General features: G+C 36.6%; 1 protein-coding gene across 3 annotated transcripts in view; it reads right to left on the reverse strand.

The window, feature by feature from the left end:
• Positions 1-26778, reverse strand: part of RPS6KA5 (ribosomal protein S6 kinase A5) — a 152643-nt gene that overhangs the window by 26156 nt on the left and 99709 nt on the right. For all 3 annotated transcript variants that reach the window (XM_019745027.3, XM_019745046.3, XM_019745062.3), the window contains 2 exons: positions 15773-15856; positions 13525-13628 (listed from right to left, as the gene is read on the reverse strand). In XM_019745027.3, the coding sequence (XP_019600586.1) occupies positions 13525-13628; positions 15773-15856 (188 nt within the window). The remainder of the gene's footprint in view (positions 1-13524; positions 13629-15772; positions 15857-26778) is intronic.

Raw genomic sequence — 26778 nt, forward strand, 5'->3', positions numbered from 1 at the left:
GCAGGCTTAAATCTTCCTGGGAAGATGATCTTTGATTTACCTTCTTATACTGTTTCCCTGACCTACTGGGCCAAGATAAATGGGACATGTCGGCAGTGCAGGGTTACTGGGAGGTTACCATTGAGGGGACCTGTACCCAGCCTGACATCTGAGCAGGCACGTAGACCCTCAGGGTTTTCTGGTCCAGGACTACTTAAAACACTTTCAGAAAACACAAGCTTCTCTGTGTTACCCCTTATCCCCAAGGCTGTCCTTGTGGGTTGCTGGAAGCTGTCTCAGGGACGAGATACCACCTGTGTTGAGCTTCCCATGCCGGGGTGGTCCACACCCAGCCATGTGTCTCATCCCTAATGGCTGAGTGCGTCCTTTCTGGGCTGGGAAACCAGGTAGGTGGTTGGAAGGACCCCAGTGAAGACGTATTTGATGTTGTCATGCTGTGTCCTTCTAGAAAGCTAAGGAAAACTGGTGCCAGATGCCCTGTATGAATGGCAATCTGAGCCCCAGACCACTGGCTCTGCAGGACGGGCCTGGCGGAAGTGAGCAGGCCGGCAGGGAGTCCTGGGACATCCTGTCCTAACCACACCAGAGCACCGTGCAACAAGAGTGGGGAGACACTTTTCAGGGGTTGCTGTGCTTCTCCTCTTCCAATGTGCTTGACTTCTGAATTGGTTATAACCTAGCACGATTTTTCCTTGCTTCCAAATAAATCACAGAGCCTTCTGTGCAATCGGAACAGGCCCTGAGTTGACGTATCACGCTAAACACGTCACGCCTGTTATTCAATCCTTACAACAATCCTATCAAAAGGCTGCTATTATTATCCCTGTTTTACAGATGAGGAAAGATTCCTTTCAGAAAAGCAAGCAAGAAGTATACATATATGGATATAAATTTCAACCAGATATTTTAGAATATGGATAATATTAATATTTTTTACAAGAATAACCATATAACATAGCTAAGAAAATTTTGATAAAGAAAATAATTGGGAAGCATGTGCCTACATATTAAAATGTATTATAAAACAAAATTGTAAAAGTAAAGTGCTAGTAAAATAAATTAACAGGCAAATCAAGTGAACAGAAAAAACAACTTGAAAAATACCCAGGCATCTAGAAAAACTCATATTGCTTTTAAAAAGTGACCAGCCAACACAGGAAAGGTGGATTGTTTGATAAATGTGCTGGGGAGACCAGTTATTTGGGAAATAAATAAACAAGGCAAGACCCTTGCCTTATGCCAGAACCCCAAGTAAAGCCCGAATGGACTGAGGAATTATATGTAAAAAGAAAAATGAAAGAAAATTAAAGTCTATAATAATATTAGAAATTAATATAAAATTTCTTCCTATTCATACATGTTAAGTTTCTGAAAACCCCTGTGGTAAAAGAGACGCACAACTGATTAACTCATGGGGTAAAGGGTAAGGACAACAAGATTAAAATTACACCTGTGACGGAGAGATGGGTGATAGACGAGTAGAGATGTATTAAGCAAACATGGTAAAATATTCATGGTAGAATCAAGGCAGTGAGTATATGGGTGTCCACTGTAATAGGTTATTTGAAATTTTTCATAATAAAATGTGATGGAGAAAGTGAACCCATGAAATTTTGCACACGTGTTTTGTATGTTCACTGAAATAGAGCAATAAAGAACTGGCGCAAAAAAAAAAAAAGTGTCAGTGACCGTAAGCACAAACACAACAGGTGGTGCTCATCACGTCACTCCACTCCACTAAGGAAGGTCTCTGCTCAAGTGTCACCTTATCAGAGTAGCCTTCTCTCACCATCCGAACAAAATCCGTTGTTGCCCCCACACTCTTGATCCCTTTCCTTTGTTTTATTTTTCTTCATGGAATTGATAGACTATTATATATTTATGTGCCTATTATTTATCTCTCCCAACTAAAATGTAAGCTCTAAGGGAGTAAGGACTCTCTTTTTTAAAAAATAAAAAAATAAAAAAAAAAAGCATTTTTGTTCCCTGCTTTATTTCCAGAGCCTAGAACATTCCTTAGCACATAGCAAGTCCTCAACAAATATTTACCGAACAAGTAAGTGTCTGATTGTTTTCCATTGTTCACTCAGGATCTTTCTTACTCAATTTCAATAGAGGCTGCGATAACTTTTTCACTTTTTTTGCGGATGGCATGCACGCTCATGGGTTGCTTCTCTTTGTCCTCCATTTAAAAGTTCACAATTCTTTCCTACTTTGTGACTTAATGTTGTTGACTTCCACTTCCTGGTTCCCCTGTGGTCCCAGATTACAGAACTACCTACATGCCTGCCTGAGTTAGAAAGAGTTTTCAGTAAACGTCACTTATTCTAAATTTTTGTCCAACACTAGAGGAATAAAGCATATTATGTCAAGCATATTATGGCGTATCTACTCAACAACATACAGCCATTACAAAATTATGTTTATGATATGTTTGTAATTACGTAATGCTTTTAAATTTAGACAAAAACTGTAAAATAGGAAATTATATTTCTAGTATAGCATAACATTATACAGGTGAAAAAGACTAAGAAGATGTATTAGCAGTGTTTGTCTCTGGGTGTTATTACTATTTTCCCCTTATGCATGTTTGACACAGTCATGAACATTACTTTTAGAATAGGAACAATAACATGAACTTCATTTGCAAGACCACGGGCCCACTGAGAGCAGTACACAGGCTGCCAAGTGCCAAGGAGTCCTGAGCCCCCATCTGCAGGCCCCTGTGGGTATTTCCCACCGTCTGAAAGGCATTTTCTTCTACCCTCAGCCTGTGTGAACCCTGTCGGTCCTCCCAGCTCTATGCTTTATTCGGGGCCTTAAATCCTCTACTCCCCTTCCCCGCCCCCCAGGGAGTGCTTCAGAGGGCACATTAATAACACAGCATGGTTCAGCTCTGCCGCACACTGATGCAAGGGAGGCAGGAGTAAACGGGATGCAAAGCATGATGAAAGGAAGTAAGGCAGAAAGCTGGGAACATGAGGACCAGGGGAAGGGTCATTTTCCCCCTGCTCCTCTCCTTGCGATAGCCTTCCCACCACTGGACACCGGTCTGAAGCTGCTGCAATTGTGTCATGTAGAAGAATGTGCAGATAAATAGCTATTACAACAAACATTTATAGGTTTGGGGGGTAACCAGTCAAAAAAACCCTGGAAACATAGATGCTGCTATTGGGAACAAAAATACCTAAAACGAGGAAGAAAAGAAAAAAACAACAACAGCATATTGGGAATCAAGAAGGCTTCATAAAATATGCCAATAAAGGATTTTATCATAAAGATATAAGGGTAAGAAAGCCAAGGAAAAAAGTAAATTTCAGTTCATCTTAAAACCGGGTAAGAAATGATACCTGTAATTATTCTATACATAACTCTAAAAGCAACGCACCTATAATGATACAGAAGTTTTAAATGCAAGTAAGCTAATTCAAGGTGTTACTAATTCATGTGGATAAAACACAAAACTACAACAAATTACTGTTTGATTTTGTTTCAGAACACTATAGCACATCACACAAAATTAGTGTATTAACATGATTACCTAGAGGACAGAGAAGTTAGTTACCTAAAGCCTTCTGTACGAGACGCATGGTAGGCAGACTTCTAAGGTGGTCCCAGTGATCAAGGTCTCCTTGCTTTCAGGGCCTTGTGTAATTCCCTCCCCTCAGGCTGGGCTGCACCTTGAGGCTTTCTTATAACCAATATTACAGATGACAGGCTACCACTTTCACGATTAGGTTACAAAACATCCCATCTTCCTGGTGGACTCTCTCTACTGCCTTCCCGGCTGCACGCTTTCAAGGAGACAGGCCCACATGGAGAACTGAGGGTGGTCTGCAGACAACAGTCAGTGGGGAGCCAAGGCTTTCAGTCCAACAACCCTGAGGAGCTGAATGCTGCCAACAACCACAGGCGCTTAAAAGCAGATGCTTTCCCAATTGAGCCCAGAGAACTACAGCCCAGCCAACACCCCGACTGCAGCCTGGGAGTGACCTTGAGGTAGAGCTTAGCTCAGCTGTGCCCAGATTCCTGGTCCACAGAAACTCTAAGATAATAAACCGGTGTTGTTTTAAGGTGCTAAATTCCGAGGTAATTTGTTACTTAGCAGGATAACAGATAACGAATACACGGCCAGACAGTGAGTACTTTAGGCTTGGTAAACTACACGGTCTCTGGAGCAGCTGTTCAGTCGTGCTGCGGGAGCACGAACGCAGCCAGAGTGATGAGCAAAGGGACGACCGTGGCTGTGTTCCGATAAAACTTTACTGATGGACACAAATTCGGATTCTGTATAATTTTCACATGTCACAAAATAATGTTCATCTTTTGACATTTTTCAATCATTTAAGAATATAAAAACCATTCTTAGCTCACAGGCCACACAAAAAAACAGGCAGCACAATGGGTGTGGTGTGGCTTGTATGACTAGTTTGTCAATCCCTGACCTGAACTGTATAATTTGAGCTCTGTTTAAAATCATTATGTTAATAACCTGAATTTATATAACATCATGTTTATAACAGTACAATGAAACACATTAAGAAAGCATATTTTATTGATGGACAATGAACCACCAAATAAACATCTCGTGGCAAACATTTTTTACATTTCAAAGACAGAGAAAGTGAGACAAACAGCCCTATGAGAGATGGAAGAGCTGCGAACAGAACCTGTGTCCTGACTCCTAGGTGAGGATGTATTCAGTTATCATGGTTCACAAAGCCCCAGGCAAGCAAAGGGCTCCTTCTTGGAGGGGCAGGCAGAAAACCTGATGGAGGCACCCGTGACCGGGAGGACGCCGTCTCGTGCAGCGGTACCTGTCACCGGGAGGACGTCTTCCCGTGCTGAGGCACCCGTGACCGGGAGGACGTCTTCCCGTGCAGCAGTAACATACATAAAAAAGTTCTCCACCGAAAGGCGATAAAAGCCAGCAGGAGACACGTTAGTAAGAAAAGCACACGCTACATACAGGAAATAAATCAGACTCACAGAAAAGCCACAGAGCGATCATTCAAATCTATAATGTTGACAATTTAGCATTTATTCAAAATGGTACCAAGATGGGAGGGACCTGGAAATGATTTCATATGAACAGCTGGGAGAACTAGGAAGGGTTACCTGAGGTAAAAAGATCTTCAAACCCCTAAAGCAACGTCTGGGAGAAACAACAGGACTTTCCTACATTCCTTAGAGGATGCAACCATCCTCTAAGGAAGGACATGAAGAGGTTACAGGAAACTAATTTTGGCTTCTTTTAAGGGGGACATTTTTCTACACAACTAAAGTTGTTCGATAATGGAAGGGGCTTCCTTGAGAATATTGTACACAATCGCACCTCCCGGTCAGGGACAGCCCTCAGACAGACAGCAGTTGACTGTCAGGGACACTCACGAAGGGATTCGTGCATCACTGAGCAAGGTTTTGTTCTTAGTCTACATTCTTTTATTTGTAAATTTGATGTACAGGTAAAACAGTTTTGTTCTGATTTTAGGCTATCTGTAGACAAGAGGTAAGTAGATAATTTGGAAAATACATTATTTTGAAGCATCTCAAGTAAAAACTGTAAAAAGTATGCAGAGTTGAGGGAAGATTACAATAATTAAGGAATGGAAGAATTCAAGAATGAGAAAAAGCCTTTGTTAATTTACATTTGAGGGCAAGATAATGACACATTTATCTTAATGGAGCATATTTTTAAAAGAACAGACTATGAAAGATTTTACACCAGGAAAGACAATCAAAATGACTATCTTGAAAGGAAAACGTAAGACAATTCAGTCACTACACTCAGTTAATTTCAAGAACAACAACAATCCCACAAAAAAACATGGAATCACTAAGTTAATGCCAAGCTTTAAACAAAATATAAACAAAAAACCAAAGTGGATAATTAATTGACTAAAGGGGAAAAATTATATTTAAATTCTTGAAAAATTTGCTGTAGTTTTAAGATTTTAGAAATCTGATTCAGGCTCTCTTTCTCTTTCTAAATGCCAACGGATTGATCTAAAGGCAATAAAAGCAATTTAAATTTGAATAATATTTGGTTCAAAATGTTCCTGCCATCATAACCAGCAATATACCATCTCCCTACAGGCAGACCTGTGGTAGAAAGGAAACGAAAAAGAAGATGGCTTGTGTCTGTGGACTCAGAAAGTGGGGAATCAGTCAGACGAGCCACTATTTAATGCTGTCAAGTTAAGGCCACTCCTCACCTGCCACAATGACAGGTATGATCTTGCAAGGGGACCCATATTCTCAAGAGTATGGCCAAGGTTTCCTGTAATACTGAAACGTTTTCAAAAAGCCCATTTAAAATAAGCTACATCATACTTAGAATTTTTAATCACAGGTATGATTCTATTGTGATTTTTAACAAGAAATATTCCTGATCACTTAATTTTGGTATTAAATAGCTGGAACAGCAAGAAATTATTTCCTAACCTGTCTGGTAAAAGGTACATTAAAAAATTTTTGTTTAGTTGAAGTAAAATCGATGTACAATAAACTTCCCACATACAAAGTATACAACTTGATAAGATGACATATGTATACACCTGTGAGACCATCACCACAATCAAGATAATGAACAAACACAACACCCTCCAAAGTTTCCTTGTGTCCCTTTGTCATCAATCTTGCCCTCCCCCCAGTCAACTGCCCCTGAATCAATTCCCACACTTGAGCCAGTTTGTATTACCCAGAACCTCTTGAATGAAGGGGAGGTGGGTTGCCTTGAGGAAGGACCCACTAAATTTATACTGCTAATCTCTCTCCCAGCCTTCACCAAAGGGACCTCTGGCCTTTTACCAGAGTAACTACATTGGGGAAACGGAAATAATCAGATCTTTCAAGGACTACTGGTCTCTGGTTCTGAACTGACACTAATTCCAGAAGACCCAAAACGCCGCTATGGCCCACCATTCAGAGTAGGGGCTTGTGGAGGTCAGATGATCAATGGAGATTTAGCTCTGGTCCATCTCACAGTAGATTTGGTGAGTTCCTGAACCCATCCTGTGGTTATTCCAAAGTTCCAGAATGCATAATTGGAACAGACATACTTAGCAGATGGCAGAATCTCCACAGTGGTTCCCTGAACTGTGGAGTGAGGGCAATTACAGTTGGAAACGCCAAGTGGAAGCCATCTGAACTGCTTTGACCTAGGAAAACAGTAACTCAAAAGCAATACTGCATCCCTGGGGGACTGCTGAGATTAGTGCCACCAGGAAGGACTTGAAAGATGTCGGGTGGTGATTCCCACCACATCCCCATTCGCTTTGCCTCCTGGGCCCCTGTGGAAGACAGATGGATCTTGGAGAATGACAGGGGCTCATTGGGAGTTGCAACCAGGTGGTGACTCCAACTGCAGCTGCTGTTCCAGACGTGGTTTCATTGCTCGAGCAGATGAACTCATCCCGGGTGCCTGCTATGCAGCTGTGGATCTGGCAGGTGCCTGTTTCTCCACTCCTGCCCATAAGGCCCGCCAAAAGGAGTGGCTTTCAGCGGGCAAGGCTAGCAATGTACCCTCACTGTCTACCACGCGGTATATTGACTCTCCGGCCCTATGTCATAATTTAGTTCGCAAGGATCTTCATCACCTGCCCTTCCATAGGATATCACACTGGTCCATTGTATTGATGATCTTATGCTGACTGGACCTAGTGAGCAAGCAGCAGCAACTACTCCAGACTTATTGGTAAGACATTTGTTTCAAAGGGGGGAAAACATATCTGACTAAAATTCAGGGACCTTCTACCTCAGTGATTTCTGGGGATCCGGTGGTGGGGGGCAATGTCAAGATATCCTGTCTAAGGTGAAGGATCAGTTGTTGCATCTGACCCTCCTACAACCAAAAAAGAGGCCCAATGCCCAGAAGAGAAGGCTCTGCACAAGCCCACCACTGGCTCCTCTCGTGCTCAGGCCTTTTGGAACCACTGGCTTCCCTGGGTCTCCATCTTGCTGATGGCAGATCGTGGGACTTCTCAGCCTCCATAATCATGTGAGCTGATTCTCTGTAATTCCTTATAAAAAATGTATGTTGCTTATAATAAATCTCCACATATATCTCCTATCGGTTCTGTTTCTCTGGAGAACCCTAATATAGTCTATCTATTTTTTAGCCATTCCAGTGTATACAGTGGTATCTCATTGTTGTTTAATTTGCATTTCCCCAAAGATGAATGATGTTGATTATCTTTTCATGTGCGTATCTGCCACACATAGATCTTTCTCTGGTGAACTGTCCAAACTTTTTGCCCATTTTCAAAAATGGAGGTTGTTTTCCCCTTGAATTTTGAGAGTTCTTTATATAAGTCTAGATACCAGTCCTTTATCAATCATGATTTATAATGTTACCCAGGTCTGTGGCTTGTCTTCCCATTCTCTTAACAGTTTCTTTCGAAGAGCAAAATTTTGAAGAAGTCCAATTTATCAACGCTTTCTTTTATGGATTGCACTTTTTGCGTTGTATCTAAGAAATCTTTACCTAACCCAAGGTCACAAAGACTTTTTTTTAAATTTATTGGGGTGACAATTGTTAGTAAAATTACACAGATTTCAGGTGTACAATTCTGTATTACATCATCTATAAATCCCAGAGTCAGTTCTCCTTCCATTACCATATATTTGATCCCCCTTACCCTCATGTCCCACCGCCCACCCCCTTACCCTCTGGTAACCACTAAACTATTGTCTGTGTCTGAGTTTTTGTTTCTCATTTGTTTGTCTTGTTCTTTTGTTGTTTTTGGTTTATATACCACATATCAGTGAAATCATATGGTTCTCTGCTTTTTCTGTCTGACTTATTTCGCTTAGCATTATAATCTCAAGATCCATCCATGTTGTCACAAATGGTCCTATATCATCTTTTCTTACCGCCGAATAGTATTCCATTGTGTATATATACCACAACTTCTTTATCCATTCATCTATCGAAGGACATTTTGGTTGTTTCCATGTCTTGGCCACCGTAAACAAAGCTGCAATGAACATTGGTGCACACGTGTCTATATGTATAAATGTTTTCAGATTTTTTGGGTAGATACCCAGGAGAGGGATTGCTGGGTCATACGGTAATTCTATTCGTAATTTTTTGAGGAACCTCCACACTGCCTTCCATAGCGGCTACGCCAATCTGCATTCCCACCTTCAGTGTATGAGGGTTCCTTTTTCTCCACAGCCTCTCCAACACTTGTTACTATTTGTCTTGTTGATGATAGCCATTCTGACTGGGGTGAGGTGAAATCTCATTGTGGTTTTTATTTGCATTTCTCTGAAGATTAGTGATGTTGAGCATTTTTGCATATGTCTATTTGCCATTTGTATGTCCTCTTTGGAGAAATGTCTCTTCAGGTCCTCTGCCCATTTTTCAATTGGGTTGTTTGTTTTTTTGTTGTTGAGTTTCATGAGTTCCTTGTATATTTTGGATATTAGCCCCTTATCGGAGGCACTGTTTGCAAAAATCTTCTCCCATTCAGTTGGTTGCCTCTTTAGTTTGTCGATGGTTTCTTTTGCTGTGCAGAAGCTTTTAAGTTTCATATAGTCCCATTCGTTTATTTTAGCTTTACTTTCCTTGCCTTTGGAGTCAAATTCATAAAACGCTTTTTGAACCTAAGGTCCATAAGTTTAGCACCTATGTTTTCTTCTATGCAGTTTATTGTGTCAGGTCTTATGCTTAAGTCTTTGATCCATTTTGAATTAATTTTGGTACATGGTGACAGATAGCAGTCCAACAAAAGAATGCTTTTGCACGTGGCTATCCAATTCTCCCAGCACCATTTATTGAAGAGGCTGTCATTCCTCCATTGTATGTTTTTAGCTTCTTTGTCAAAAATTATCTGTCCATATTTATGTGGTTTTATTTCTGGGTTCTCAAGTCTATTCCATTGGTCTATGTGTCTGTTTTTCTGCCAACACTATGCTGTTTCTCTCTTTCAATAGTTTGAATATTTGGTTCCACTCCCTTCTGGCTTGTAGAGTTTCTGCTGAAAAATCTGATGATAATCTAATGGGCTTTCCTTTGTAGGTTACCATCTTCTTTTCCCTGGCTGCCTTGAGGATTCTTTCTTTGTCGTTGATTTTAGACAGCTTCATTACCATATGCGTTGGAGAAGGCCTGTTGGGATTGAGGTAACTAGGTGTTCTAGTTGCTTCTTGGATTCGAGGATCCAATTCTGTTTGCAAGTTTGGGAAGTTCTCATCAACAATTTGTTTGAATATATTCTCTGTTCCCTTCTCTCTTTCTTCTCCTTCTGGTACGCCCATTATTCTTATATTGCTCTTTCTGATGGAGTCAGAAAGTTCTTGTAGAGTTCTTTCATTTCTTTAAGTCTCAAGTCTCTTCCTGCTTCCATCTGTGTAATTTCCAGGTTTCTATCTTCAATGTCACTGATTCTTTCTTCCTTCTGGTCAACTCTACTATCTAAGCTGGTTATTTTATTCTTAATTTCTTCTATTGAATACTTAATCTCCAGAAATTCTATTTGGTTCTTTTTTAAAATTTCAATCTCCTTCGTAAAATGCTCATGTTGTTCTTTGATTGTGTTTCTGAGTTCATTAAACTGCCTTTCTGTATTTTCTTGCATCTCGTTGAGTTTTTTCAGAACTGCAATCTTGAATTCTCTGTCATTTAAGTCACATATTTCCATACCTTTAAGTTCCTTTTCTGGAGACTTTTCACTTTCTTTCTGAGCTGTCTTGTTGCCTTGGTTATTCATGGCAATTACTGATTTATTATTTCTCTTCCTGGACATCTACAGGAGTGGCTTCTGCAACAGATTGATAGGAAGAGGTCTTTCGTTTGTTTTCCAGTACTTGTTCGTAGAATGTTTTATTTTCTCTCAGACTGCAGCCTTTTTTTTCTCTCTCACACGGTAGCGCTATGTTTTCTCTGCACTGTTCTAGCTTCTCACACAATGGGGGGATTCCCTGGGAGAAGGGCTTCTCCTCTGTTAATAGTTTGCCTGGGTCACAGGGTGCAGTGTCCGTGTGGGTATGTGGAGAGCTTTTGAAGTTCCAAAGCTCTTCCTGCACCAGATTCAGAGCCCGTATGTTTCAGCAGTTCTGTTTGCTCCTGCAGGGATCTGCCCAGATAAGTTGGGCCAGGGGTGGGGTGAGTTGTGAGAGGTGGCCCAGAGTAATGGCGGCGACCACCATGACAGCCGGTCCTGCTTCCACAGCTCCCTCCCCTTTGCCGGAACTAGTTGGGCTGTGAATTTGTGTCTGTGGCCCACAGTTCTCAGAACAGCAAATATTCTGTTATTTTGATCTGACACGGCTACTGTTCCACTTCTAGCACCGGGCAGGTGGGGGCGGGGCGAGCTCTGGGAGGGGAGGGAGGGGGCAGCTAGTCTCAGTGCCAAAGGCTTCCATTCTCTGCTCGGCAGTGAGGGCTTAAACCACCGTTTTCAGCCTTCTTTCCTCAGTCTTTTCTCCGACGTCTCTGCCGTGAGCGTTGGGTTCAGCCGTGTTATATGCTGCCCCCTCAGCCCTGTGGAGCCCTGGCAGAGCCCTAGTAGTCCGAGTTCTTCCCTCTCCCGCAGCTGCGGTAGTTCCGGGAAGCAGCGAGCTCAGAGCACTGAGCTAGGTCTGTGTCCTGTGCCCGCGCGGCTCCGTCTCCGCACTTCTCCCTTCCCACCTAACCTGCTCGCGCGAATCTCCCACCTGTAGGTGAATTCAGTAGTGGGCCTCTTCGTCTTGCCTGTCTGCTGTGCAGGGAGTCCTTTGTGGAGTTATTGTTGTTCGATTAGTTGTAAATTCCAGGGGAGCTTTACAGAGGCTCACCTCACGCCGCCATTTTGATGACCATCTTTTTTCACATAATACAAGATTTTTCCATTATGTTTTCTTCCAGAAATTTTATAGCATAGATTTTACATTTAGGTCTATGATGTGCTTTTAATTTTTCTATATGTTGCTAAGCATTTATAGAAATTCATTTTCCCCCCCACATGATAGCCAATGGTTCCTGCATCATTTGTTGAAAAGACTATTGTTTTTTTCCACCAAATTGACTTCACACCTTGTAATTTAAAAAAGGCAGTTGCCTGTCTCTGTGCGGTTTTATTTCTGACCTCTCTATGTTATTTCATTGACGAGGTTTGTCTATCTTGATACCAGTACCACCGTGTCTTAATTATTGTAGCTTATAAGTCTTGAAGTCATCTTTGGCGTACTTTTTCAAAGGTGATTTGGCTATTCTAGGTCCTCTGTATTTCTATATGAATTTTAGACCCAGGTTATCAATTTCCAGGATAAAAAAAAAAAGGCTGCTGGGATGGTGATTGTGCTGAATCTATAGAACAACTTGGAGAGAAACAACATTAACTCCACAGAGTAGTTTCCGCACACTGTGCTTATCTGAGTACTTGAGGGGCACCCTCTTCAAATCTCTAGATCTCGATCTCTCTCTCTCTCTCTCTCTCTCTCTCTCTCTCTCTCTCTCTCTCTCTCTCTGCAGCTTTCTCCTCTCCGACACTCTGCCCTCACACTCCAGCTGCCTTGGTCTTCCCAGACTCTCAGTTCCATCTCAGCTCCTCCTGGGTTTCAGCCTGGACACTTTCTCAAGGCAGTGAGCTCGGCAGTCCCAGGGCTCACCTCGTGCTTCCCATCTCCCAGTGCTCACTGTCCTTCACTGCTAGATGTTCAAGGTCTTCAATACTGTTGTTTCAGATACTTTGCCCATTTAAAAAATTGTTTCAGACAGGAAAAGCAAATCCGGTTCTTGTTATTCCATCTTGGTAAGTGGAAGTCTCAATTTTTTAATTTTAATGTCAAATCTGTTCTCAAAGTTACAAAATTCAAGTAAAAACAGGACAAAAACATAACTAGTAATTAGTATGTGTTATCACTGTTCATTTATTTGTTCATTAACTCATTTCATTCCAAAAATGTTTATTGAATTCTGCATAGTAAAGCACTGTGCTGGCACCTGAGCATACAATGCTGAGGGTTAAAGCCAGATACGTCCCTTGCTCTCACACAGCTTACAATCTAGTGGGACAGACAGACATTAACCAAATAATTATAAACAAAAATGTAATACTGCAATTGTGACAGCTGCTGTGAAGGAAACTAATAGAATAATGCTATGAAGACCTGTAAGAGGGTGATTTTATGGTACTTGCTTCTATTGAGCCTACATCCATGAGTTGAAAAGTATCACTACTATTTATTTACATTAAAGTCACAAAGTATGTATACAGTGGGAAGAAAGTATCTATCAAATAAACTTCTCAATATACGATGTACTTACTAGGTTAAAACAATATACTAAGTACTTCAGAACACACAAACATTATGACACTATCCCTATGAAACTTAAGATCTAATTGGGCACGTATAACATAAAGAAATATGAAGGTTATACATCTATATCCTATACGAATATAAATGGAAAATAACCACTTGCACATAATTTTGTCTATTGCCATTTAAAAATTTATTCTTTTCTATCAGTCTAATTGCAGAAATTTGACCAGTTCTTTTGAGGTAACAATATATTCATTTTATTTTGTTAAGTCTTACCTAGATATCTCAGCTTGGGAATTCTTCTCTCCATCAACAGTGAAAGGAGATGCTCCGGTTAGTAATTCATACATTAGAACACCTAAACTCCACCAGTCTACTGCCTGCAAAACAACAATTTCATTTGATAGAGTATTAACCAATACATATTTCATAAGAAAAAAATGAACAAAATAAAGCTATATGTTTGAAAAATATTTTAACAAAAAGATTTTGTACATAGCTTTCTATGCAAAGAGTATTAAATTAGCACATGCAAGAAAGACATTTAGAGAACTAGCTAGGTATCCTCAGAACAAAATTTAAACATAGAAGTTAAACATTTAGTCCATCAATCAAGGGATTAAAAGTGTTTTCATTATCCTAAACTAGTAATGGTTTTACTTTCATTAATTAAAATTTTTTTAATTTAAAATAAACTAAAAAAATTTTAAGTAAGTGAAATCTTTGGACTTATGATAAGCGAAAATAAGTATCAATTAGCATTTTTATTAATTATCCAGCTCCAATGAATATTATAAAATTCTTTAAAGTCAAAGAACAAAAATAAAAAAGATCCCATCTAAAGATATTATTTTTTCATAACACCTAAATCAATTCCTCTTATAGAACATATCACATAAATCTAAGAGTCTTCATTTGTGGGACGCATGATGAGATTTAAAGTAACATAAAATAAAATGTGATCTAAACTGCAAACTAATTTACAAATGCAGTTACCTGAACTGAGAACAGAGAACGTTACATATAAATTAAAGAATCTCAATATGTTGAAAATTACTTCTTTTATAATTAGGCAAATCACGATTCAATAATGGTTGAATATACAAGCTTACACCAATGAGGTATTAACTGGATGCTAAAATTTTAAACTCTCTGCTTCCCAATTTCAGGGCCAATGTTTCAGAAAAATGATGCAAAATTTATGAGCCCTGAGCTATTTTCAAGGTAATTTTCACATTTTAACAGCTATAAATTCCTATGAAATTCCCCAATAGTTTCAAAGAATACCTTAAAGCCAACAAAACCGGCAATTCAATTCTTTCATTTATACAATTTTACTGCCATCTGAGTCAAGACCCTCCGAAAGCTTTGCTGGTGGATTTGAAACCATGCTCTTAAATTGACACAGTTCTGCAACAGATTCCTAGTCATGAAAACTTAAAGAATAGGCTTTAATTATATGATTAGTCATTAGCAAACATTCTCCACACTTAAGATATTTGGACTGCATATGTGGGATTTTTAAAGGGGATGAGGGAAAGGGGAAGATGAAGAGCAAAAAATAGTTAGAATTCCTTATTTGGAGAAAGTTATTAATAAAGCAAAAGAACTGAACAAATCTGTACCCTTTAATACAGGAAGAAGAAACATGTGACCTAGATTTTAGAGCACAATCACTTAGAAAGCATTTTCTAGTCTTCATTTTGCACATACAAAGGAAAGTGAGGAGAAAAAAACTGAGCTCTTTAGAGGGCTTAGAAAAAGAAATTTAAGACTATCTTGAATGCTTAAAAATGGATTTTTTTTTCCTGCACACATTGTGACAATGGTTATTTCTGTTGAAGAGATAATCAATCACGTCTGTGGTATCTCTACGAAGTTAAAAGCTGAAATTGGGAATAAGAAAATATAAAACATTCCTTTTCAATGAAATCTTAGAAAGCAAATATGAACTAAAGGTGTCAGTCAACTATATGTTTCTGTATGTTTTTCTAACAAAACCAAGAAGCACTGTCCAAATTCCTTCAGCACGACTCCGACACGGACAATGTGGGGTTGCTGCATTCGGTGATACCGCTGTCTTGTATTGTGGCTTAGCTGTGTGTCAGTGCAGGTCCCACGCAACAGAAAAAAATGCTTTTTGCTTTTAAATAGTTATAACTGGTGCTTTGCTCAAGATATAGACTCTTTTAATGGAAATAACAAAAATTATGATTTGAAGAGTTGGTTGATTTTGAGGTTTCCTTTAACAAAGAGTGTTATTCTATAAAGGAAAAAATTATCATCACCAATAAAACCTGAAAAAAGGGAAATCTGGAGTGTCCTAACCTTTCTATTATCTTTTTCCTCCCAAACACGAGATGTCGTAATATGTTCATGTATACAAAGCAAAGCAAAGAAAACAATGAAGGAAAGACAACGCCAGAAAGAGGACTGTTGAAGAGATTGTACCTACGTTATTAACTAGGATTCTTATTACACATTTTATAGAGATATACAAAAAAGTGTCAAAAATAGAACATACCTTGTCATGTCCTGAATCTCCCCCTCTGACGATATCTGGTGCCATGTATTCAATAGTTCCACAAAAGGAATATGCTCTTTCAGCCTTAAAAAAAAACAAAAAAAACAAAAAGGGATAGGATTTCAAGGTAGTATGACAAGTAACAAAAAAAGAAAAGTTCATACTACATGTCAGTGGTTGAGATTACTACACACAACAAAGCAAAGTGGTGGTAGGATCTACCTGGCAGACCCTCTTCCCATTAGGACAGGCCATCACTTATGTCCTGTCAGAGAGACTTCCCAGGCCTGAAACCCTACCATCATTCACTCAACCACGCATCCACTCATGAGTCCATTCATTTACTCTTCTTTTCTGTATATGTGTATTTCAATTACTGGATTCTTTAAGCATTCTTTTTTGTAAAAATGAAAACAGTCGTAGTCGGGTAACATGGACTGTGAAATACTTTATTGTATGGATGTCTTTATTTCCAGATGGGCACAGTTGGGAAAATATTAGGAAACTTGGAGGAGGAAGGTAGACCAAAAGCTAAGAAGGGGAACAGAGAACCCAAAAATGAAAACATTTTTTTCCTCCCTTACTGTCTTGTCTAGGTTTGGCATGGCTAATGGCATGTTTAGAGATGATGAGCAAAACTGTCTTTAAAAAAAGATTCTCTTAAACACAGTTGTTTCTCTTTTGCAGAAATTTAAAAAGGGCTAATTTAATATATCAGCCTGAAAATTAATTTAAAAAACTAATTTTTTAAATGACCAACTGTGTCATATGACTCATCCCAACGTAACAAAAAAGAGTAACTATCTAAATTGTAATGCAGATATAGTAAGTAGGGACAAAGAAGTCCTCTTTAATAATATACATTCGTATGGCTACATCTGAAACTTTTAAAAGTACTTTGGTGCCACTAAAATACTTTACAAAACTATTTTATAGGAAGCTTTTCAGTTTACACTTTACTCTTCCACTAGAAAAGTTTCAAGAAAAATAAGCATTCCTCTTATTTACCAATTTTAAACGTAAAGAACACTATTCCAGCAATGTTCCAGAAGTGGTAGAAGCCCCTACTCTGTTGGCTAAAAGTTAAGCCCAGAGACAGTGGATGTAATGAACTTATTGAAACACTGTGGTAATAAATGTATTAAAACTACTTAACTGTAATATATATAGACATATATTAATAAAATAAAATATGGTCTATAATTCATTTTTTATGTGCTACATACACTGAAAGATTAATATCCCCTTAGAAACTAAAAAATAATTCAATTATGCGTAGATCTGCAGAAAAATTTTTTATTAGCTACTAGAATGTTATTGACTAGCTAATATAAATCATATATCAAATGTCATCATCTCTCTGCTTCATCATTCAGTATCAAATGTTAATTTTGTATCAAACTACTGGAAAGATTAAAGCTAAATAAAATTGATTCCATATAAATTTGTGTATAAAAAGTAATGAATAATTTTTAACATTTTGTTAGACATGCTTAGAAAAAAAATGTGTGTATTGGGAAGCATTCATCTGTTCACTGAAATATTTTAAAAGTACTACAAAAATACTTTTTTTAAAAATCCAAACTTCATAAAACTAGTGTTTTTAGTTAATATACTATTTATTATGCAATAATCCCACTTTGTATATTAAGCAAAAAAAAAATCACTGTATAGCTGATATGAAGAAACACATAAAAATTACTAAGTTATAGTATTTACCATTTAATCTCATCTTTAAAACATATGCTAAATCAAGTTTAGGTACACGAAAAAATAATTATCCAAAATGGTTTATGAGCAAAAAGACAATGGATTTTGACTTACTGACACTCTAAATTTTTACTTAGAAAACTAGTCTTTTTAGCAAATATAAATTTTCATTTATAGGCAGCTGCATCTCACAAACTGTTTTGCAATTATGCATGTTTCCTTCTAAGTGTGAGACTGATTACATTTAGAAATTTAAAGTCATGAAAATCTACACACTCTTTTTCAAAACACTAGCTACGCGTAAGTTTAGTGTAGAAAGGGTAGGAAACATACCGATTTTATTGATCACTACCCGAAAGGTCTCAGAGTCACAACCACTCCCCACGCCTATGTAATCTGACACTGGGAACTGTGCAGCTCTCCTTCATTATCTCAACACAGGACGCTGAGAACCACATTAAACACTCAAAGGTATTTCCTCCACCTTCAAGCTCTCTTTTAACTCACTTTGGCTTTTCTGGGTTTTTTTTTGTTTGTTTTTTTTGGCGGGAAGGGAGTAGGTAGTACCTACATTAATAAATAATTAATACATAATTATTTGTTTGATAGAAATTCCAGGAGACAGAAAAATTAAAGCCTGAAAGTGTTGGGAAGGTCCAGTCACAGAGGAGTAACAGTAAACAAAGACAAAGCATTTCTTAAGTCTCTCTGGTTTTTGAAAACATTGCCATTTCAGTCCCTTACAATTCTGTATAGGCTTCCTCTTCCTCTGCCCCAATGGAAGTGTTATGCCCTCTGGGTTCTTTCTACCTTTTAGTGTCTTTCAAAGAATTCTACCAAGATTACAAACTGATGAGGTATGATAAGGGCAGGTTTCTATTTGGGGGGCAGGAAAAATTGCAAGGTCACATTTTATGAACTACAGTATGATATAAAAAGGCTAGGATAACAGCTAAATTCTACTGTAATTACTGTTTATTTCTTCAAAATATCTTTACAGTAATATTTTTCTCAGGGAGACAGGCAATTTAGACTTTAAGTCCATACTATTTTATAAGCAACATTACTTATTAAAGCTACCACAGAGTCCAAAGACTGCGAATGAGAATGGGAAATTACTTGAATGTGAAAATAGTAAAAGCAATGTGTGTGCACCATCTTGGCAGATAATACGGAATATTCTTGTATTTAGTGATCAGCTGATCAAAGAGGCTTCACTTCCTTAGAGAGAAGGACCAGATAACGTTGGACAAAAAAAAGGAAAAAACTGGTTTCCTTTTTAAGAAAGAATCCAAATAGGAACTCAACTGCCAAACTCTCAGGTATTTCTCAATAAACACTTGATTAAATAATTCCTACTTTTTATTTGCCAATGTTTTATCCTGATCTTCTCCACGTATCATAGATAAATCTGTGAGTTAAGTGTAAAATTACCAATGAAAATACTTTTTTCCGCACCCTGTTACTTTTTCCAATCCTAATTTTGACAAATCTCCTCACAACAAATATCTAGAAATGTTTGATTTTAAAAAAGAAATATTGCATTGCCAATCACCCAAGACTGTGCTCAGAAGAAAGGGCAAGTCCCAGGTGCCAGCCAGGAAGAGGGTGTTGAAAACTAGGGCGGTGGGCATATGACCTATGCTGCAGCTGCACAAAGGGAGAGGTAAATTGTCACAGGTCTCAGCAATCCAGAAGCTTCAGTTCTGATACTCTAATGAGGACAAAGATGAGGCCCTCAGTTCAAATGGGGTGGACTGGAATTACCCACTCTTGTGTAAACCTTAGAACCTAAGAAACCTGAACCCTCAGTTAATGCAAAGTTTAGAAAAATAAAATTAACTCACTGGTACAGGCTTGTTTCTGTCTAGACCCTAGCTTAAAAAACAAACAAATATGTATTAGGTCGGTGCAAAAGTAATTGCGGTTTTTGCAATTATTTTTAACCTTTTAAACCTCAATTACTTTTGCACCCACCTAATATATGCACCCATCTAATATATACACAATGGACTACTACTCAGCCATAAGAAAAGATGAAATAGTGCCATCTGCGACCACATGGATGGACTTTGAGATTATAATGCTGAGCGAATTAAGTCATACAGAAAAAGCTGAGAACCATATGACTTCACTCATATGTGGGATATAAACTGAAAGCAACAAAGGAACAAGACAAACAAAGAAACAAAAACTCGTAGATACAGACAAGTTTAGTGGTTACCAGAGGGTAACGGGGCAGGGGGGTGATAGATGAGGGTAAAGGGGGGTTAAATATATGATGATGGAAGGAGAACTGACTTTGGGTGGTGAACACACAATATGTTATATACATGATGTATTGTAGAATTGTACACTTGAAACCAATGTAATTTTACTAACCATTGTCACCCCAATAAATTTAATTAAAAAACAAACAAAAAAGCAAATAAATGTTCCTCTTGTGAAATCAAATCTCTAAGCTTGTGCCTCTTATAGATTTGGGGCCTGAATTCACTCCTGCTACCCATGCTGTGGGAAAGTGGGAAAATCTGGTCCAATGTCGTGATACTCTAGAACACATGACAGAATCAGAGAAATTCCCCCAGTTTAGCTGGCCTAGGATTCACACGGACAAAGCCCTGGAGACATAAAATTACTAAATAGGTAAACTAGACTCCATAAATACAACAAAAGGATTATTTGAGACAGTAGAACAATAATCTATAAAAGACTAGTACGTTGTACAAGATGAAAGATATAGAAGGGAAATATTCATAAAACAATATAGCAGCATAGGAAAGATTAGAAAGATATGAAAATGAATCAAATAGAACTATATAAATGAAGAAATATGGTAATTAAAAAATAGGCAGATTAAACAGAGTAGACACACCTGAAGAATTTGTAAAATAGGAGATATATTTGAGAAAATTATCCTGAATGTTTTAAGAGTCCCAAGCAAACTAAATAAAAATATACTCATAGGTGGAGATTTTCTATTTCTTAACTTGAGTGGTGGTTATAAGACGGTTTGCCTTATAGTAATTCACTAAGCCACACTTTTGTTTTTTTGTTTTATTTTACAATAAAAAGATATAAAAAGAAAACTAGTCCATTCCTAGATATTTCTACACCCAGCTAAATAATCACTGAATACACAAAATAAAGGCACATTAAGACAAAGACAGAGTTTACTATTCACTGATTCTTGCTAAAGAAACATCTAAAGGATGCACTTCAGAAATAAACTGAACTCACGAGAAAAAGAGCAAGGTGTAAGAATCAACAGTGAGCAGAGGAAACAGGTAAACATGTGAGAAAATCTGAACAAGTACTGAATTTATAAAACAAAAATAATAATTACATGATGATTAATTTGAAGAAACATAACAGAAGGTGGGACTAAAATAATAAGTAACAATAATATATAAGATGAGATGGATAATTAAAGTTAAAACATTCTAATATCCTTGTAGTAGTCATGATAATCATAGTATAATGGTTAATTTTAGACTCTATTAAGTCAGCATATAAGTTAAAATTTTAGGGAAATAACCACTAACAGAACAGAAATAGACTATATATATAGTCTATTATATATATATATATATGTGTGTGTATATATATATATGTATACATACACATATATAAAGATATATATATAAAGATATATATATATATATATATATGTGTGTGTGTATATATACATATATATATATATATATGTATATATATATATAACTTTTGGGCCATTGGGGCAAATGAAATAAATAAATCTTAATCATATAAATAGAAGACAGAAAAGGAGGGGGAAAAACAAAGAAAAATTATGATAAAGAAAAACACACAATAAGATAATAAAAATAAATTAAAATGTATCTGTAGTCATAATATACAGATTTAACTCAGCAGTTAAAAATCAGAAACTCTCTGGATCAAAAACAAAATCCAGTTACATGTTATTTGTAAAAGGCAGAACTAAAACATAATTGACAAAAAAATACTGAAAGTGAAGAGACAGGAAAAGATGTATCAGACCAGTACCAAGCAATAGAAAGCTGGAGTATCTTATTAATAGCAGGAAAATGAACTTTACGGTAAAAAGTATTATTAAAATTGGGTAGGGTCATTACATAATAATAAAAGGAACAATTCCCTAGGAGAGTAACACTATTCCAAGCTTGAATATCATAAAAAATTTCTGAAGAGTCATAAACGATATAAGCAAAAATGGAGAGATGTTCCAAAAGAAATGGACAAATCCACAATCAGAGTGGGTATTTTCACATATCTCCTCTACAACTGACCAATCAAACAGGAAAATAATTAGTGAAGCTATGGAAGATTTGACTCATGTTCATGAATATATACAAAACTTTATATCTACCAATTAGAGAATACAGTCTTTTCAGGTATACATGACACATTTATAGAAATTAATCATGTAACAGGTCACAAAATCAATTTCAAATACCACACAAAAGAATCATATATATTTTTTCTCCAAACAGAAAGCAAAATTAGAGCTCATTTACAAAAAGATAAACAAAACAATCCTATGTATTCAAAAACTTAAAAACCCATTTCTAAATAATTCATAGCCCAAAGAAAAATACCACAATGAATATTAGAGATTAGGGTAACAATAAAAACATTATGTGTAAGAATTTGTGAGATACATCTAAAGCTGTTAGAAAATTGAAGATTATAAAAGCAAGATTAAATATTAGTGAGCTGGATGTCCAACTCAAAAGTTTAGGAAAGAATATGAAAGAAACTTACAAAAAGTAAAAGAAATGAAGTAATAAAGGAACATCATCAAAGAGAAAAGAAATGAGAGGCTTGACAAAATCTGTTTCTTGGAAGAGACTAATAAAATGGATAAACCTGTAGCAAATTGATCAAGGAAAGAAAAGGAAAGTTACACATCAATAATATTAATTTAAAAGAAAATATTACAACAGTTAAAAAGAGATTAAAAAGTAAGGAAATTCTATGAACAACATAATGCCAAAGAATTTAAAAAGAAAAATATAGTATTTTCTGTAAACATATAACTTTCCAAAATTGACTCAAGAAATTGAAAATTTAAATATAACTACAAATATTTTTAAAATATTAAATCATTAATTGAAAAGACAATCACACTCACCTAGAAGGGGGGAGAAAAAAAGAAAAATATACGTATATATCCTAATAGCATTCAGAGGAATCTTCCAGAAAAATAGGATCTCTATCTCAAATAAACTATTCCAAATTCACTTAATATAAGGCCATCACTACTTATAAATAGTAGTTCTGATTTTTTTTCTTTAACTATAGTCATCTACATAAAAAATCCAAGCAAATCTGTAAATTAATGGAACTAGTATGAATTCAGCAGCACTGTTACATTCAAGATGAACAACCTTCCTATGCTTTGCTAAGAAAAATGTAGATATTCTAATTTTTGTAAATAGGAACAAAATTATAAAGCTAATATACATAATATATGTATAAAGCATTACAAAGAAAATTCTAAAATATTACTGAAAGAGATAAAAGACAACAAAATAAATGGGAAGATATAAATATGTATTTATGCAAATCCATTGATTGGAAGATTCAATATCCAAAGATTGTAGTTCTCTCAAACGCATTCATAGATTCAAATCCACAATTCATGTGGGGGAGCAAAAGACCAAGAATAGAGAAGACAGTGAAGAGGGAGGAAGAAGGTTGGGGGAAAGGAGGAAGGAATCGCAGAATAAGAGTGAAGAGAAAGATTTCACCTTTCCATATTTAAGACTTACTGTAAAATCATGGCCTTTAAGAGTTTTGATTTTGACTCAGGGTGAGACAGAAAGAAGGAATTGAGTGAAGAGCCTAGAAATAGATTCACAATCACACATAGGAATTTGGCATATGATAGAGGTTACATTTCATATCAGGAGGGAAAGGAATAACTGACTACTCAATGAATAGTTCAGTCAATTGGAAATGAAGTAAGATCCCCATGCTACTTTATATACAAAAATTAATTCCTAGTAAATTAAAGATATCAAAGTGCTAATTTTGAATAGAAAATGGAAGGGAATATCTTAATACATTGAGATAGGAAGAGGTTTCATTTAAAAATATTCAAAGAAATCAACAACCTAATTTTACACCCCAAGAACTAGAAAAACAAAGTCAAAAGTTAGTACAAAGAAAGAAATAATAAAGATTAGACCAAAAATAAATGAAACAAAATAGAAAAACAAGAGGAAAAATTAACAAAACTGAGTTGGTTTTTGAAAAGACCAACAAAACTGACAAACTCCTCGCTAGATTAAGAAAAGAACAGGAGACTCAAATAACTAAAATCAGAAACAAAAGAGAAGACACTACAGCGACTACCATGAATAATTACACACCAACAAACTATAACCTAGAACGGATAAATTCCTAGAAACATACACTTTATCAGACTGAATCGTTAAAAAATTAAAAATCTAAACAGAACCATAATCAGTAAGGATATTGAATCAGTTAGCAAACACCTCCCAACAAAGAAAAGTCCAGGACCAGATGGCTTACTGGAAAATTCTAGAAAACATTTAAAGAAGTAGTAGGACCAATCGCCCTCAAACTTTTCACCCAAAATGCAGAAGTGAGAACACTTCCACTTATTTTATGAGGCCAACATTACCCTGACACCAAAGGCAGGGAAAGATACTACAAGAAAAGAAAATTATAGGCCAATATTCCTGATGAAAACTGATACAAAAATCCTCAACAAAATACTAGCAAACTGAAGTTCAAAATACTAGCAAACTGAGTTAAAAGGATTATACACTGTGACCAAGTAGGGTTTATATCTGGAATTCAAGTAGGGTTCAAGATTCAAAAATCAATTAATATAATACATCACATTAACAGAATGAAGAACAAAAACCATATGACTATATCAATTGATCCAGAAAAAGTATTTGACAAAATTCAACATCCTTTCATGAAAATAAACACTCAACAACAAACTAGGAATAGAAGAAAACTACATAAAGACCATCTATGAAAAGCCCACAGCAAATATCATACTCAATGGGAGGAAAAACTGAAAGCTTTTCCTCTTAAGATCAGTAGCAAGGTAAGGCTGCTTCCGCTAACCATTTCTATTCAACGCAGCACTGAAGTCCTGCCGGAGCAGTTAGGAAGAAAAAGAAACCCAAGTTGGGAAAGAAGAAATAAAATAATCTCTGCTCACAGATATGATCGTATATGTAGAAATCCTAAAAATCACACACACACACACACACACACACACACACACACACTATTAGAACTAATAAGCAAATACAGCAAAGTCACAGGATACAAAAATCAACATACAAAAATCAGTTACGTTTCTATAAACTAACAATAAACAATCCAAAAGAGAAATCAAGGGGGGAAATCCCATTTAAAATGGCACCAAATATAAAAAAATACTTAGGAATTAACTTAGCCAAGGAATAAAAAAACTGACAATGAAAATTATAAAATATTATGAGAGAAATTAAAGATACAAACAAATGGAAAGACATCTCATACTTTCAGCATGGAGATTCCTCAAAAAATTAAAAATAGTGCTGCCACAAAACCCAGCATTCTACTTCTGGGTATTTATCTGAAGAAAACAAAAACACTATTTTGAAAAGATATATGCACCCCTATGTCCATTGAAGTATTACTTAAAATAGTCAAAATATAGAAGCAACCTAGGAGTCCATTGATAGATGAATGAATAAAAATGTAGTATATATATATATAATGGAATATTACTCAGCAATAAAAAAGAAATCTTGCCATTTGTGACATGAATGGACCTAGAGGGTATTATGCCAAGTGAAATAAGCCAGACAGAGAACAACAAATACTGTATTATTTCACTTATATGTGGAGTCTAAAAAACAAAACAAATGAAGAAACAAAACAAAAACAAACCCACAAACAGAAAACAAGCTGATGGTTGCCAAAGGAGAGGGAGGTTGAAGGATGAGGGAAATTAAAAGAGTGAGAAATAAAAGAAGACAAACAAATGGAAAGACATCCCATTTAATGTTGTTAAATTGTCCACACTACCCAAAGTGATCTAGAGTTTCAGTGTAATCTCTAGCAAAATCCCAATGACATTTTTTGCAAAATAGAAAAATCTTAAAACTCAAATGGAATCTCAGGGACCCTGAATAGATAAAACAATATTGAAAAAGAACAACAAAGTTGGAAGTCTCACACTTCCTGATTCCAAATATATGACAAAGCTACAGTAATTAAAATATTTTTATACTGGAATAAAGACAGACACATAGGCCAATGGAACAGAATAGAGAGACCAGAAATATACCTTCATGCATATGGACAATGATCTTTGACAAGGGTGTCAAGACCACACGAGGGGAAAGGACAGTGTCTTCAACAAATCCCGCTGGGAAAACTGGACTGCCACAAGCAAAAGAATAAAGGTGGACCCTTACCTTACACCAAAAACAGAATTTAACTCAAAATGGACTAAAGACCTAAATGTAAGATCTAAAACTGTAAGACTTCTAGGAGAAAACAGGGGGAAAGCTTCTTGACATTGGATTTGGCAATGAGTTCTTCAACGTGACACCGAAAGCATAGGCAACAAAAGCAAAAATAGATAAATGGGACAACATCAAAGTTAAAAACTTTCTTACATAAAAGGAAACAAGTGAAAAGAAAACCTACAGAATGGGAGAAAAAAATCGCAAATGATATACCTAATAAGGGGTTAATATCCAGAATATATAAAGAACTATAACTTATCAACAAAAAAGCAGATAACCTGATTTAAAAATAGGTGAAGGACTTCAATACACATCTCCCCAAAGATGACAAATGGCCAACAAACATATAAAAAGACACTCAACATCACTAATCACTAGAGAAAAGGTCACTAAAACAATGAGTTATCACCTCACACTCATTAGGAAGGTCACTATCAAAAAAAGCAGAAATCACAACCATAGGTGAGGATGTGGAGAAATAGGAACCCTTGTGCACTATTGGTGGAAATGTAAAATGATGCAGTCGCTATGAAAAACAGTATGGAGGTTCCTCAAAAAATTAAAAATACAATTATCACATGGTCCAGGAATCCCACTTCTTTCTGGGTATATAGCCAAAAGAATTGAAAGCATGATCACAAAGAGATATTTGTACACCCATGTTCACTGCAACACTACTTACAACAGCCAGTAAGCAGAAGCAACCCAAATGTCCATTAGTGGATGAATGGATAAACAAAATGTATACATACATTCATACAATGGAATATTATTCAGCCTTGAAAA

The sequence above is a fragment of the Rhinolophus sinicus genome, chromosome 3, assembly GCF_057876585.1.
Source record: "Rhinolophus sinicus isolate RSI-liver-muscle chromosome 3, RSI-T2T, whole genome shotgun sequence".
NCBI classification, from domain to species: domain Eukaryota; kingdom Metazoa; phylum Chordata; class Mammalia; order Chiroptera; family Rhinolophidae; genus Rhinolophus; species Rhinolophus sinicus.